This window comes from Megalobrama amblycephala, linkage group LG10, assembly GCF_018812025.1.
Source record: "Megalobrama amblycephala isolate DHTTF-2021 linkage group LG10, ASM1881202v1, whole genome shotgun sequence".
Lineage (NCBI taxonomy): Eukaryota > Metazoa > Chordata > Actinopteri > Cypriniformes > Xenocyprididae > Megalobrama > Megalobrama amblycephala.
Window position 1 is genome coordinate 22,362,871 of NC_063053.1, and position 15,252 is coordinate 22,378,122.

The 15,252-nt window shown below is 36.3% G+C and overlaps 1 protein-coding gene and 1 long non-coding RNA gene across 2 annotated transcripts in view; one reads left to right on the forward strand and one right to left on the reverse strand.

Annotated features, from left to right (window-relative positions):
• sptlc3 (serine palmitoyltransferase, long chain base subunit 3) overlaps nucleotides 1-14,618 on the reverse strand; it is a 41,598-nt gene extending 26,980 nt beyond the window's left edge. The window contains exons 1-4 of the mRNA XM_048205437.1: nucleotides 14,482-14,618; nucleotides 13,661-13,861; nucleotides 11,928-12,082; nucleotides 8,061-8,209 (exon numbers count right to left, since the gene is read on the reverse strand). Of these exons, the coding sequence (XP_048061394.1) occupies nucleotides 8,061-8,209; nucleotides 11,928-12,082; nucleotides 13,661-13,861; nucleotides 14,482-14,592 (616 nt within the window). The 5' untranslated portion in view covers nucleotides 14,593-14,618. The remainder of the gene's footprint in view (nucleotides 1-8,060; nucleotides 8,210-11,927; nucleotides 12,083-13,660; nucleotides 13,862-14,481) is intronic.
• A 158-nt stretch (nucleotides 14,619-14,776) lies between these two features.
• LOC125277153 overlaps nucleotides 14,777-15,252 on the forward strand; it is a 72,830-nt gene continuing 72,354 nt past the window's right edge. The window contains exon 1 of the long non-coding RNA XR_007186823.1: nucleotides 14,777-14,914. This is a non-coding gene — a long non-coding RNA (uncharacterized LOC125277153). The remainder of the gene's footprint in view (nucleotides 14,915-15,252) is intronic.

Here is a 15,252-nt window from a genome sequence, read left to right on the forward strand (position 1 = left end):
CTTTAAATTTGTTTACACCAGTAAACAAGTTTATCCCACTAAAACAGTAATACCAACATTAAAAGGATGATTTACACAACTTTGCAACATAAATAACGCACAATTTTAATATGAAAGAATTAACATAATTTCAAGCTTCACATTTTTTCTTTTTAAGCCCCCCATAGAATTTCATTGCAAATGCTATTTTGGTAACACTTTATTTTACAGTGTCATTGTTACATATGTTACATGTCATTACTACAGTAATAATTATAATTTAAGCATAATTACATGCAACTAACACTGAACCAAACCAAACCCAAACCCTAATCCTAACCCTATTGTAAGTACATGTAGTTACTTAATATTACTCGGTACTTAAATGTATAATTACAGCGTAACAAAGACACCTTAAAATAAGCTGTAACCATTATTATTATTATTATTTTTTTTTTTTAAAGAAGTACAGCCCAATTATTGTCTTGTTAGTCAAAAACATGCCTGAATTTAACTTGTTTAAAACCTGCAAAATTCCTTTAAACACTGATGCTGTGAACTGTTCTGGGCTCGATTCACACTATCTGATTATTAAAAACAAAACAGAAAATATATTAATATTTTAAGTAGCTCCAATAAGACAAAAAAGGATGTAGCTCAATGAAAGATTCTGTTTTATGAGCCACTTAAGCACCCACTGGATAAAGACAACTTTTGTTTCATAGGAAACTATTTCAGCAAACAACATTTGCCACCCGCTGGTTATACAATGACTACATCACTATGGTGAAACATTTAGTTCTTGTAACAATAAATGTGACACTTAAATGAACCATTATGTTGTCGACTCCTCCATACTTAAGTGCTATGTGCTTCAGTGATATTAGTGTTTGACAACTGTAACTTAATGTTAAACCTATAAACTCTTAGTACAGTTAAATAATCCATGGTGACTGAAAACACACACACACACACACACGCACACACACATATATAATAATGAATTCTAAAGACACAGAGAGACACTCAGGCAGAATTTCTGTAAATGATTGATGTAGAAATCTTTAAACAAACACAGACCTTATTGATCTTGTAGTTAGAACAAAAACATCCTGTCAACTGTGACCATAATGTTAAAAAAAAAAAAAAAAAAAAAAAAAAAAAACATTAACCAACATCACATGAATTATGAGTAAAATAGTAATCTAATGTAACTTGGGAGATACAATGCCAGTACACATTTAAGGGTAGTAATTCTGCTAAATTCTGTGATTTTAAAGGGATAGTTCACCCAAAAAAGAAAATTATTCCATGATTTACTCACCCTCAAGCCATCCTAGGTGTATATGACTATCTTCTTTCAGACGAAAACAATCGGAAATATATTTAAAAATATCCTAAGTCCTCCAAGGTTTATAATGGTTGTGAATGGCTGACCAGATTTTGAAGACAAAAAAACGCATCCATCCATAAAAAAATGAAACCATTAAACTCCAGGGGGTTAATAAAGGCCTTCTGAAGTGAACTGATGTGTTTGTGTTAGACAAATATCTTTGCCATGACGTACTATGCTATGTCCTATGCTATAACGCGTAGTATGTCATGTCATTGTGTAGAACTTCATGGCATTGTGTACTACGTTGCGGAAGTTAACGCTTTTTGGACGTACGTTGAATGCGTATGTCGCGCTGGAAGCTCGTTATTTTACTTTATAAAGTTTTAAAGGTGCCCTAGAATCAAAATTTTAATTTATCTTGGCATAGTTAAATAACAAGAGTTCAGTACATGGAAAAGACATACATTGAGTTCCAAACCCCATTGCTTCCTCTTTCTTATATAAATCTCATTTGTTTAAAAGACTTCCGGAAAACACGCAGATCTCAACATAACACCGACTGTTACGTAACAGTCGGGAACATTAATATGTATGACCCCAATATTTGCATATATGCCAGCCCATGTTCAAGGCATTAGACAAGGAAAAGCAGTATTAACGTCTGGATCTGTGCACAGACAAGGTAAGCCAGCAAGAACAACAGCGAAAAATGGCAGATGGAGCAATAATAACTGACATGATCCATGATAACATGATATTTTTAGTGATATTTGTAAATTGTCTTTCTAAATGTTTCATTAGCATGTTGTTAATGTACTGTTAAATGTGGTTAAAGTTACCATTGTTTCTTACTGTATTCACGGAGACAAGAGCCGTCGCTATTTTCATTTTTAAACGTGCAGTCTGTATAATTCATAAACACAACTTCATTCTTTATAAATCTCTCCAACAGTGTAGCATTAGCCGTTAGCCACAGAGCATAGCCTCAAACTCATACAGAATCAAACGTAAACATCAAAATAAATACTTTACTCACATAATTCGAAGCATGCATACAGCATGCATGACGAACATCTTGTAAAGATCCATTTGAGGGTTATATTAGCTGTGTGAACTTTGTAAATGCACTGTAATATAGTCGAGAGCTCGTGTGGCAGGGAGCACGCGAATTAAAGGGGCGGCGCGCTGAAAAAATCAGTGCATAGTTAATGATGCCCCAAAATAGGCAGTTAAAAAAATTAATTTAAAAAAATCCATGGGGTATTTTGAGCTGAAACTTCACAGACACATTCAGGAGACACCTTAGACTTATATTACATCTTGTGAAAAAGCATTCTTGGGCACCTTTAAATAAGTATATTTGTCTTACACAAATGCATTGATTCGCTTCAGAAGGCTTTTATTAACCCCCATGGGGTCGTATGGATTAATTTTTTTATGGATGGATGCATTTTTTTTGTCTTCAAAATCTGGGCAGCCATTCACAACCATTATAAACCTTGGACGACTAAGGATATTTTTAAATATATCTCCGATTGTGTTTGGTAGGAGGTAGTCATACACACCTAGGGCGTTTTGAGGGTGAGTAAATCATGGCATAATTTTCATTTTTAGGTGAACTATCCCTTTAATTCCTGCTCCTAAATGTTCATAAATGCAAATCTTCCATTTGTAAAACCCTTTAAACACTTAGTAAAACAAGATTCATGAATATTTGTACTTCATTTGTATAAATAAGTAAACTATTTTCATATTTTAATATATTAGACTTTAATATTTATTATTGTAATATTCATACATTTACTTTTTAATAACATATATATTTTTATATGCATTTTATACTTATTTTAAAACACTGGTGGTGTAATGTTTTTGAATAAAATAAAAAATGTTCAAATAATCAGTTACTCATTTTTTGTTTAAGAATCTTGACTACAAAAATGCCCAATACGCACATACATACACAGGCGTCTAATTAGGAACTGCATCTTAATAAGGAGTCGTGGGGTTAGTTGTTATTGCTCCTTTAACAGAGGGCCTGCAGAAATATATCCAAAAGCAACGATAGCCTCTGAGAGATGCAGAAAAAAATAAATGAATCCCTCAAATGAATAATGAATGATACGAAAAGGACTTTACACACAAATACCCCCATGACTCATGCTCATGTGTTCTTTTTGTGTCTGTTTCAGATATGTGGCTTATATTCACCACAGTAGTGCATTCACTGCATAGCGGCGCGGATAAAATATCTCAGATGACCTACTTTACTATCTAATATCTGATGAAACAATCATGTCATTAAGAGGGATTTTCTTACTGTGTAAGAGTGTATGTATGAGGAGAAAACAAAAAAGTGACACAGAGAAAGTGTAATAAAACGGTGGCAAAAATAATTCCAGCTTTACTCTCATGTGTACTTTGCCCAACTGTGCTAACGCCACGTGATGTTTTACAGCCTTGCTGTTGTCAGAACAGGTAGCAACAGTCATCAAGCAGCTAAAAAATGTCACAGACATACGCAACAAACCAGAATAACCAGATGTCAGAACAATGGTCAAACCAAAGTACTTAGAATTGTGTCACTGAACAGGTCTAATCTCTAAAACACCATCAAGGTTTCCATACCCTCTTAACAGTGAATTTCCATGAAAGTTGTCTGTGATTACCAGGGGTGGACTGGGACAAAAATTCAGCCCTGGCACTGTAGACACACCAGCTCACATTACCATACCCACACAGCCCCACCCACGGACACGCGCATTCCCAGGTAAAGAAAAAAAAAGTACACTTCCATAATGTACTTAAAGTGCTCTTCTTTAGTACTTCTTAAGATAATCTTAAGAACATCTAAGTGTATTCAATTGTGCTATTTTGAGACACCATGAATACGTATTTAGTTACCACTTGTAGTACACTTGAACCCATAAGTGTACTACAAGTGGTAACTAAATACATTTTAACACAGAGAGAGATAGTATGTTAAAAGCGCATTTTAGTTCATATTCATGGTGTCTCAAAATAGCACAATTGAATACCAATACCACAAGTGAATTGAGTTTGATTGACAGGCGATCTTACCAATCATAACGCCGTATCCACATTTATGTCCGACAAAGCAGTTAGGTGAGTTAGTAGCTTGGTGGTCTTGAACTTGAAAAATTGTGTGTAGTGTCCAAGGTTATTATAGTTTTGCTTTTTTAAATTAGTTTTTATTTTAATATCGTTTTCAATTTTGCTTTAAATTTAAGTTTAGTTTTAGTTAGTTTCATGAATGGTTTTGTTAGTTTTAGTTTAGTTTTTATTTTGCAAACACATTTCTATTTAGTTTTTATTTTATTTAGTTTCAGTTATAGTTTTAGTAATTATAGTTTAGCAGCTAACAGAACACTTCCAGTGTCGACCAAAGAAAGCAAAGCAGGACATTTATTTTCAGCAAAATGTAATGTTTGCACAGTTTACAGTTAACTCTTGATAAAAATAACAAGGGTTTGAGATGCAAAAAAGAACCAAACAAATGCACCTTAAATTTACATAATACATGATGAACATGCATATGAACAAACATACATATTAAAGGTTAAATCTTTTTGAGTTTGTGTGTATGTGTTGAATATTAATTTAGCAAAAACAGACTAATACAATGTTAAAGGTTTCAAATGTGCATGAGAACTACTGGCACCCTCGCTGACTTTATCATTACCGATGGTAGTCTTCCTTTCTGAATCTTTCGCCATGAAGGATTTGTATTCTTCACGATGGTTGGTTTGCAAATGTACTTTAAGGTTTGTGAGATTTTTCCTCTTAATTTCAACACCACAAAGTGTATTATTCAGCGTGACAATGCATTTGCTTTTTCCTGTTTCGGAATTAAATTCGAAATCGAAGTCGTTTCCTACCCCCTGCCATCCTTCATGTCTGTCGTATTTATCAGTTAACTGATGTTGCTATCAGCCTCAGCTAACCTCACGTGCATAAAGCGCCATCTACAGGTAAATGTATTATACAGCCTGTTTGGTTTTAAACTAAACCACGTCAGATTTTCCGCCACGGGATGAGAGCTTATTAATTACGAAAACGAATACTTATTTTTGATAATTATTATTTTATTTCAGTTAGTTTTTCAATAACTGTTGCTAGTTTCGTTTAGTTTTAGTTTTTCATTTATTATGAATTTTACATTTTATTTCAATTAACGAAAATGTTTTTTAACTGATAGTTTTAGTCTTAGTTTCAGTTTTCGTTTACGAAAATAACCTTGGTACTAGTGTCACGGGCCGCTTGAACTGAGGCGCTACAGCAATCTGCCAAGACACATTAAAGAGCCACAAAATGGTATTCATTGTTTAAATTTCTTTAAAAATTACACAATTTGAGGCTTTGTTTCATATCAAAAGTTACCTGCACTCTCTTGTCTGTCAAAGCACAGACATGCATAGCAACATGCATAGCAACAGTAACTAAAGGGGGTGGCCCATCTAGGGATCAGGCCAGCCGTTGCCGACATGGTGATTATTCAATAAGCATTTTTAAATAAAATTTTATAGTAACTGCACTCACATAGTGTCATTTTGAATGACACAACGCGATTTACTAATGTTTGCTCTCGTCAATTTACTGGTATTTGCGCCATTATTTAACGCCCAAAAAAGCATGTCTTAACCCATTTTATGACTTGGCTGCAATTGTTGCAGCTAGGAGACACTGCGGAGAACAGAGAGCGCGTGAAGGGAGAAGGGAGATTTTTTCAGCTCGTATTAATTTTTTTGGAATGACAGAGGAAGACCAAATATATATATATATATATATATATATATATATATATATATATATGGCTTGGCAAATTATATTATATACGTGTACGTGTTTATGTGTACGTCAGATTATACACGTAACAAGTTGCGCCTGTGTCGACCTGCACCTGATGAGAGCAGCATCAAGCATCAGCTCTGCTTATTTGCGACCTAATGCTAATTTGCACTGCTCTTGTTAGATTGCGATGGTCATTATGTAAATGATTTGATTGCGCCTGTGTTCTTTAATTTGCACGTCAGCAGTAGATCAAGCGTAAAACTTGCCACTCCCATCGGCGCATTTGTGGAATTGTGCTTTCACTCTAATTTGCCCCATTTCAAAAGAATCGATTCTGAACTGCCTAAACGAGTCGTCAACAATTTCAGTCTCACTACCTGTTACATACCTATGTAACAATGTAGCACATTTGCAAAATGCCAGCCTATGGTCTTCATTGGCTGTCTGTGTACAGCATCTACTTTGACCTGCCCTCAAACACTGTAGTTGTAGCTGAGGCCTGAAAGATTTTGGTTCATGCTGTCGACATGTCGAGATGATGCTTTTTTCTGTGCTGCAAATCCACTTCAAAAGGATGAGGACACACGCTGGAATTGATACGGAAAAACCAATGCCATGGTTATTGTTTGCATCACTAGCTATGTTTCCATCCACCTATTTTTATGTGCATTTTGGATATCGCATAAAAAACCACTGGATGAAAATGCCAAGATGCGCATAAATTCTAAAAATTCCCATCTGAGTTGGATAATTTTTTATGCAATACAAAAACATGCACATAAACTACAATGGAAACACTTTTACTGAATAAATTACTTGATGCGCATCTAAAGAGACTTTGCGATGGGACGGCATAAGTGGACCAACCAGCATACAAAATGCTGTTTTGGTCATTCTGTAATGCCTGAGCAAAGTCTATAGTTAAAGTGGTTCGGTATAATTCTCTCCCAGAAACGCCTCACACAACTGCATTCACAAACACCAGCCATCATTTGTATATACAGTGGCTTCTATGCAGCAACTTCCATTTTTCTTAGTGATATTTAGCGCTAGTTTATCAGGAAGTGACGATTTTGTTCTCTTTGACACATTGGATGGAAACACTTCTTTATTCACTGTTTGATGCGATGTTCAGTTAAATTCGCAACTTTGGATGGAAACATAGCTACTGTGTATCAAGCACTGAGGAAGCCTCCGGAGCTTAAATTCAGATATGGTAATGGACTTTTTTTTTCTTCTGAAATGCGCTATAAGCGTTAGACCAACCACAACAGACTGGAACGTCTGACCAATCAGAGCAGTGTAGGCTCTCACAAAGGAGGGGTTTAGAGAGACTGAATCTTCAAACAAGCCGTTTTCAGACACTTTGAGGTTTTTTTTTTTTTTTTTTTCCCTTGAATGCATGTAAACCTATAGTAGGAGACCTCCAAAACAAAATTAGTAGCCTTTAAAATAGTATAATAGGTGCACTTTAAAATTCCCTGAGGAATTTTAAAGTGTACCAATTCACTGTGGTACAGATAACCATTTCACCTCTCAGCCTTAGTGCACTAACAAATGCACTAAATAAACATATTTCAGCATGTAAATATTGGGAAGATCATTATGTGTCATTTGATCAAAACATATGTAATAAACCTGTAGAGTATAAAACAGGTCAGTCAATCATCAACTTATGCTGCAAATTCAAAAACAGGTTAGGCCTTTAATAAATCTATTGGTGAAGGAGGAATTCTTTGAATGCTGCTCAAAGCAGGTCAGATCACAAGTGGAAAAAATGCTTTTGACAGGTTTATGGTGGCATTAACTAAACCACGGTAGTTGCTAAACAAGCTACCATGCTTGTTCTTAAAGCAAACAATGTTGGATGTTATAGGTGACCTGTTTCTGTGATTGTAGGTCTGTTTCGGTTGAGGTGTAACCACACAAATACCTAGTTCCTGTCTTGTGCTGCAGACGCCCACCCCGTACTGTCTGGTCTTCTCTGCTACAGTTTTCAGGAAGTCAACATTGTTTTCAGCGAAACCCAGGTAGTTGTAGGAGCCCATGTTTATGACGTTCTCAATGGTTCTCCCTGTTAACCTGACAGAAAAGAAACACATCAACCAAACCGTTATAGATACTGATTTATCCTGACTAGCCTGTATATAGATCCTTCTTGTTCTTGGGTGGAACTGAAATATTAGTGTTAGGGCGGCCGTTGAAAGACATAATAAATAGAATTAGCTGAAATGACAAAACAAAATGAAGAAAATGGGAAGAAAATGAGGAAAAATCATATAACTGCCACTTAATATTTCTTCTCTAATGAAATGTATTAATAATATATTGATATTATATAATATACATTAATGTTCAAAGGTTTAGGAACTGTAAAATTTTAATGTTTTAAAAGAAGTCATTTATGATCCAAAATACAGTAAAAACAGTGTCAATATTTTGAAATATTATTACAATTTCAAACGAGTGTTTTCTATTCTAATAAATATTAAAGGGGTGGTTGCATGCGATTTCACTTTTTTAACTTTAGTTAGTGTGTAATGTTGCTGCTTGAGCATAAACAGTATCTGCAAAGTTACAGCGCTGAAAGTTCAATGCAAACGGAGATATTGTCTTTTAAAGTTATGGCAGTTTATTGCCTACAAAAACGGCTGGTTTGGACTACAACGAGCTTCATCCCGGGTTGGTGACATCATAAACCCTTGCTATTAACATAAACACTGCCCCCGGGAATACGCAACAAAGTGGGCGAGGCCATGTGGCGCAGTATAATGGAAGCGGAAGAGTTGTGTAAACCGGACGCGAGCGGCGTGACGCGACGCGTCAAAAGATATATAACCCATTATAATCTGTGATATTTTCTACACTGGATGCGCCGCTAGTTCTAGTGCCCCAGGGATGACGCGTTTTTGTAGGCAAAACCCGGAAGCGAGTTTATTATTTTATGACTTCCGGTTCCAACGCCGTAAAGTCTATGGGTTTTTTGAATGGGTTTTTGCTAAATTGCCTGAAATAAGGTCTGTGGTTAACAAAGCCTCTAAATATTTTCACGTTTTGATCTATGACATAAAACACACCAGTTATAACCCACTTGTGATTTGTTTAAATTTTTACTGTGTCTTAAAATCGGCGGTTGCTAACAAATTGCTTAAAGGGACTACTTCCTTTGGCGGGGACTTTAGATGTCATCATGACAAACAGGACATTTGGACAGCATTTCTCATGAAAAAGTGGATAAGTATTCATACACAGCGCAGATCATAATCAGTGAGCATGTTTTTAAATAGAGTTGTTTTCTAAATAAAGTTTAAGGAAGCTTGGTGGTGACGACGTTGATCCGCGACTATGGTGTGCTGTAGTCCGTTTATAGCCTACTGTTAGCCTTTTATATCTGACGACTTTATTTAGGCTTCAAAATCTATAAATGTTGTGTTAACTTGTAAAGATTATCTTGATAGACAAAACGTGTAAGTGTCATAACCCTTTGTTAAACACAGAGCTTATTTTCTGCGATTTTCCAAAAGTCTATGGGAAAAATGAATAGGCTTTCAGTCGAGGGAACCCGTGCGCCGCTAACTTCCGGGTTGGCCTACAAAAACGCGTCATCCCTGGGGCACTCTATTACTGAAAGAAGCAGTTCCCACTTTAAAAGCAGAAGCTGCTGTTTATCGGCCCCAAACTGTAAGTACGTTTTATTGTTTGTACATGTCTTTTAAACGTAATGTTATAGTTCTGTTGCTATTTTTAATGCATCAAGGACATATACAAAGAGCAACTCGTTTTTGCTAGCCAGTTAGCTAAATTTTAGTGCAACAAACACCAACAAACTGCTATGTTCATAGACAAACAGTTGTTCATGCTATAAATTAAACGATACCTCTACAAAAATGCGACTACTCAGTCATGTATTCGGCTACAGTAAAGCTTTAATCAGGATAAAACTGTATATTGAAAGCTAACAAACAGCAGTGACAGCATCTAAACACTTTGACACAAATACTAAATGAAATACCATTCATAAACGTCCTTTAAAAGCCACGATTGCAGAGGTTCTGCTTTTTCCTCTTCATCTGGGTCTGATTCGGCTCAATTTGATACAGCAATATAGACGCCATTGTTTACATTTTCACCTAAGCGTAACTACGAATGGTAAGGGGCGTGGCGTTTCCAGACGCTTCAGCGAATCATGATACACTGGGCCCGCTACCAACCTGCTGACCAATCTGAGCACATTGCGTATTTCGGAGGGAGTGGCTTCATAGAAGCAGGAAGTCAAACGAGCCGTTCAGATGACAGTGAAAACAGAGGTCTAATAAAGGTAAAAATACAGCGAATATGAAAAATACAGTGTTTTCAAAAAAACGAAGCATTAAGACATGTTAAACTGTGCCCCAAAAACACAATCAAGCCTAGAAAAAAATCACTGAACTACCCCTTTAAAATGGAATTTATTCCTGTGATGCAAAGCCGAATTTTCATCATCATTACTCCAGTTTACATCATTACATTTTTGTAAGAAAAATATCCATATTTAAAACTTTATTCAGACGACCGTACACCGTACAGATGACCGTACACAGAATATGCAAGTCGACTTGTGCCAAATGAGTAATCCTCTGACGCAATGTATGACACAGGATGTAGGAGTATTGTAAGCTTAGACGCCTCTCGCGGTTCAAACAAATAGGCCTGTGCAACAAATTTAAGCTTAATTTCTCTCGTTTTAGACTTATAATTCGTGACCGGTGATTTGTTTTGCTCTATCCTCTGCGCCTTCGCGTTCGTCATTACGTTGCGCGTCAGGTCAAAGGACAGTCTTCCACCACAAATTGACTTGCATATTCTGCGTATGGTTGTCCGGCGGAAGCTAGTTAAGTTTTACAAAGTTTTAAATATGGATATTTTTCTTACAAAAATATTCGTCTTTAAGACAAACCATGTGCAAATTCATAAGTCAACGGCATTGCTGAGTATTTTCTCTTTAAAACTGCAGTGATCTAAAGACAGTTTCAAAGACACGTTTTGAAATCGCTGGTGTTTGTGACGTCACAAACTACCTTGCAACCAATCACGTCAACGTGCCGGCAAGCTTTAGCATATTATTAACTATGGCGCAAACAGGGGAGGAGTCTCAAGTGAAGCCAGGTAATCCCGGTATATTTTTCTGTTGATATGAAAAATCGTGTAGATTTAGCAATATAGCGGGTGTATGATGTATATTACGATGTTATGATGAATTATATGCCTTTCTCCACTGATGTTCTGAGTTGTTCAAAACGTTTCTAAGGATACTGATTGTTAGAAGGCAGCTGTCTGACTCTGACAAATGGGAACATAGTTTGTGAAACATTAGCAACACATTGCTGTTTGATAATGCATTCAAGCAAAAAGCTAATCGTATTGATTACCGTCATGTGTCCGACGTTGTAAAATGCGATACCATTGTGCAGCGTTTACTTCAGTAAGTTGACCGAGTGGATCTCTGAGCTCATGTGTGTGAGTGGATGTGCGGCTAATTAGCATATTCATAGATCGGTGTGTATACTAATTGAAGCAAGGGTGTAGAGTTACATTCAAGAATTTAAGGCATGAAGGAATTTTTTCACAGGAAAAATCATTTAAATATGTCATTTTGGTAATCAAAGATGAGTTTTAAGGGATATAATTATTGACTACAGGGAGACTTTAAAGGTTAAAGTTAAAAAGCCTTGGACATTTTGTACAAGGAACCTACACCAAAAATATATCCTGCTCTTTTCAACAGTCATAACAGCTTGTTTTATGAAAACCATAGATTTACCTAAACGTCCAGTTGTAATCATCCGTTACTCTTTCCATGAGATCAAAAACCGGACCGGGTAAACTGCATATGGGCCGGTTCCAGTTGTCCCTGACTCTCATGTACAGGTTCCGGGTGTAGAAGTTTTCAAAATCTTGGTAAAGGGGAACAAAGTCCTGTAATACAAGAAATCAACGATCAGAAGCACTTTTAAAACAACCTAACATCAGTATTTCATGCTTCCCTTCCGAAATATTCCCTACTCATTAAAAAAGAAGAGGCACAGCTGACCCAAGAACAGCCATAAAAAGACACTGTTTGCACGTGGGTAGTTACAACCGGGTGAATGTTTCAAAACCATCTGCTCTGTGACTATCAGAGTCCTGAGAGACTCACCCACATCTTGTCCTTAAGTAAACTCTGCCAAAGAACAATGGAGAGGCTAAGCAGACTCCTCATTGTGCTGCCTTTATTAAACCTACTTTGAACTGCTCAGAATCCTAGTTATGGGGACAGTTAGGACACCAGAAAATAACAAATGCGCAATATGACTTTCACAAGGTTTTTTTTTTTTTTTTTTTTTGCATAAGCTTTTGACTGCCACTCAAGTTTTTCTGGTCACCAAGGAGGTCTCTGATCTTTGCCCAGTGTTTCAGATCACGCATTCAAAGTGTTCTCTTAAGACACCAAGAAAGTTGAAAGAAAAACTGCACTCTCTTGTTTTCATTTAGCACAAAGCATAGTTTAAAGCTTTGCAATGTAGAAACCCCTGTTAAACAGGACAAGGAAGAATGGAATTGCTGTGAGATCATTTGGGGACACATGTAAATTTTGCTCTTAAATGCTAATGGAGTGTATAGGCCTACTACATATCAAGCATACTCTGTGAAATGTGCAGCACTGAAGTAAAACCTGTTCTTTCCGGTTCATATATTTATTTTCATTGGATAATTTTGGCAAAAGGTGGTGCTATATCAGCATTCCTACACTGAAAAGTCTGTTGCACTCACTTCTTACTGATTTGTATTTGTGCACTTTAAAGTTTACAGCTAGCTTAGAAGATTTAGACAGTGCCAATTTGGCTACAGTGTTTTACGCTGATCATGGAAAACATGGCAAGCACAGAGCAGAAAATTCCAAATGTGTTCACTCATACCAATATAACACTATTTTACTAAAGGTGTGACTTCCTCTGAAAGCTTACCCTTTTGTGATCTTGCCAACTAAACTTCAAAAATTTATGCCTTTGAATAATCACATCTAATGTAATACCACAAGCTTTAAGTGAGAAATGTGCATAAAAGAGGCATCTTTTCTCAACGGACAGACTGAGAGCAAAAATAATGAAGTCACTCTCCTTTGGGGTTTAATTGCATCTTTAACCTCCCCAGCACCACCTCACACATATCATGGAGATTTTCCATAGTGTGTACAGTGTGTAAATAAAATGACATGAAAGAAAACACTTTATGTTTGAGAATAAATCTGTCTTGCCTAATGCTCGTCTTTTTATGGTTATTTTTTAAATGTTATGTATGAAACTCTCAGAACATTTGCCTTTTAGACACAAAAGAAAGTTGTTATTCTAATCCCAAATAAAAAGTCCTACCAATTCAGTAGAAGGTTTACATGAGGTAATGATCAAAATAATAATAATAATAAAAAAAGATTTTCTTCCCATCGTGTATGGAAACTAGAGCAAGACAAACTTGGTGGTTACTGTGCAAAATGTATTAGATGGAGAGCAAACCTACCTTTTGCTCTTCTCTCTCCTGGGCCTGATGGCATTTCTCTAAACCAAGAGCTCTTAATAAGTCTCTGAAATAGCCAAATAGGATGACAATTCCATAGCCCATGTATGTCAGGACAGCCACATACATGGGGGCTTCCTCGAATGAATCTTCACCCCTAACTCGAGGCTGATGGAAACCGTTTCCCTTGCCATTTCTCTGCACCTGCAATATCACAGGTTAACAAAACATTATAATATAGTTAGAAAGACAAATGATATTTAAAACATATAGGCCTACTACATGAACAAAACAGTATTATTAACATAATTTAATAATAAATGTCATTTCTAAGTGTGCTTAAACCATATCTTTCATAACCAATAGGAAACTTTTAATGACAAATACCATAGTTTGTTTGTAGAAACCATAGTTAAATTAGAGAAGCCACACTAATTTTGCCAGTGGTTACTAACACAAATGTTACAGTTAAACTTACTATATGGTTACTATTTAAATATTTTCATTAGGATAAACATTTATGAAATACCAAAAGAGCTCATGAACTTTAAGCATATTTTAGTCATGACTCAAACGAATTAGTGACTCGTTCGCCTGAAAAGATTCATTAAACGAACCACCTGGGCGAACCGATTCGGTGAAATGAACTGGACCTCCCAATTCAAATTCCATGCTAAGTCAAAATCTTGTGTAACAGCGTTGTATTTAAAAACTACTACGAGTCATCTTTAAGGACTACCCCTTTGACTTTCATTTTTAAACTTTCACGTTTAACTTGACGTATTTTGCCATACATTGAGCCGAAGTGATGCAGTTTGACATACCTTTTCATTTATGTGATATCCATTTTTCAAACTGTTCTTTTCCTGATGTTTCTGATCACAACGAGACTTCAGGGTTCCGTTGCATTGACAGTGTTCATCTGTTCGCATCATGTTCGCAAAGTGTCAACGCTGAAGAATGAATACTAATGAACTTCCCTGTTCCTCAGTTTAGAGAAGTGTGTGTGTGTCCGTTGAAGTGCAATTCCCTGATGTGAGTTCACCATCCGACTTCATGCCCAAATGACTTTGATTTGTGTACACACAACTTTGGACCAGGAAGTATTCGCCGGCATCAGAGGAACGACACGACGCGATTGGGCGCTCCCTTTGACAGCTTCGTAGATCTGATAACATCGGAAGAGCTCCACTTTGTACAGTGAAGTCACGATGGTACTTTCAAACTTGGATACAGTCGTTCTGAATCTGCGTCTGGGTGTGTATTATAGTAAATGAATAGCAAAACTAAAAGTAAACCTGCGGCAGCCACAAAGACCAAGTTGTCAGTGGTAAAAGAAACACGTGCAGGGTGAAAAATGCATGTTGTGCAATATGCAAATTATATAGTCTGTTATCTAACAGCTTGAAAATAGTTTACTTGGTTTAATTAGTTTTCATTAACCATAATTTAACTATTAAGACAAACCACAAGACGGGTTTTGGACTGGCCTCTGACTGCCAGGGTCCACAATCTGAGAAGCCCCTCAAAAATGACAAAATATTTTAGCCTGTCATGCAATTGACATTGCATGCCAATGCATTAAATTTGAGATG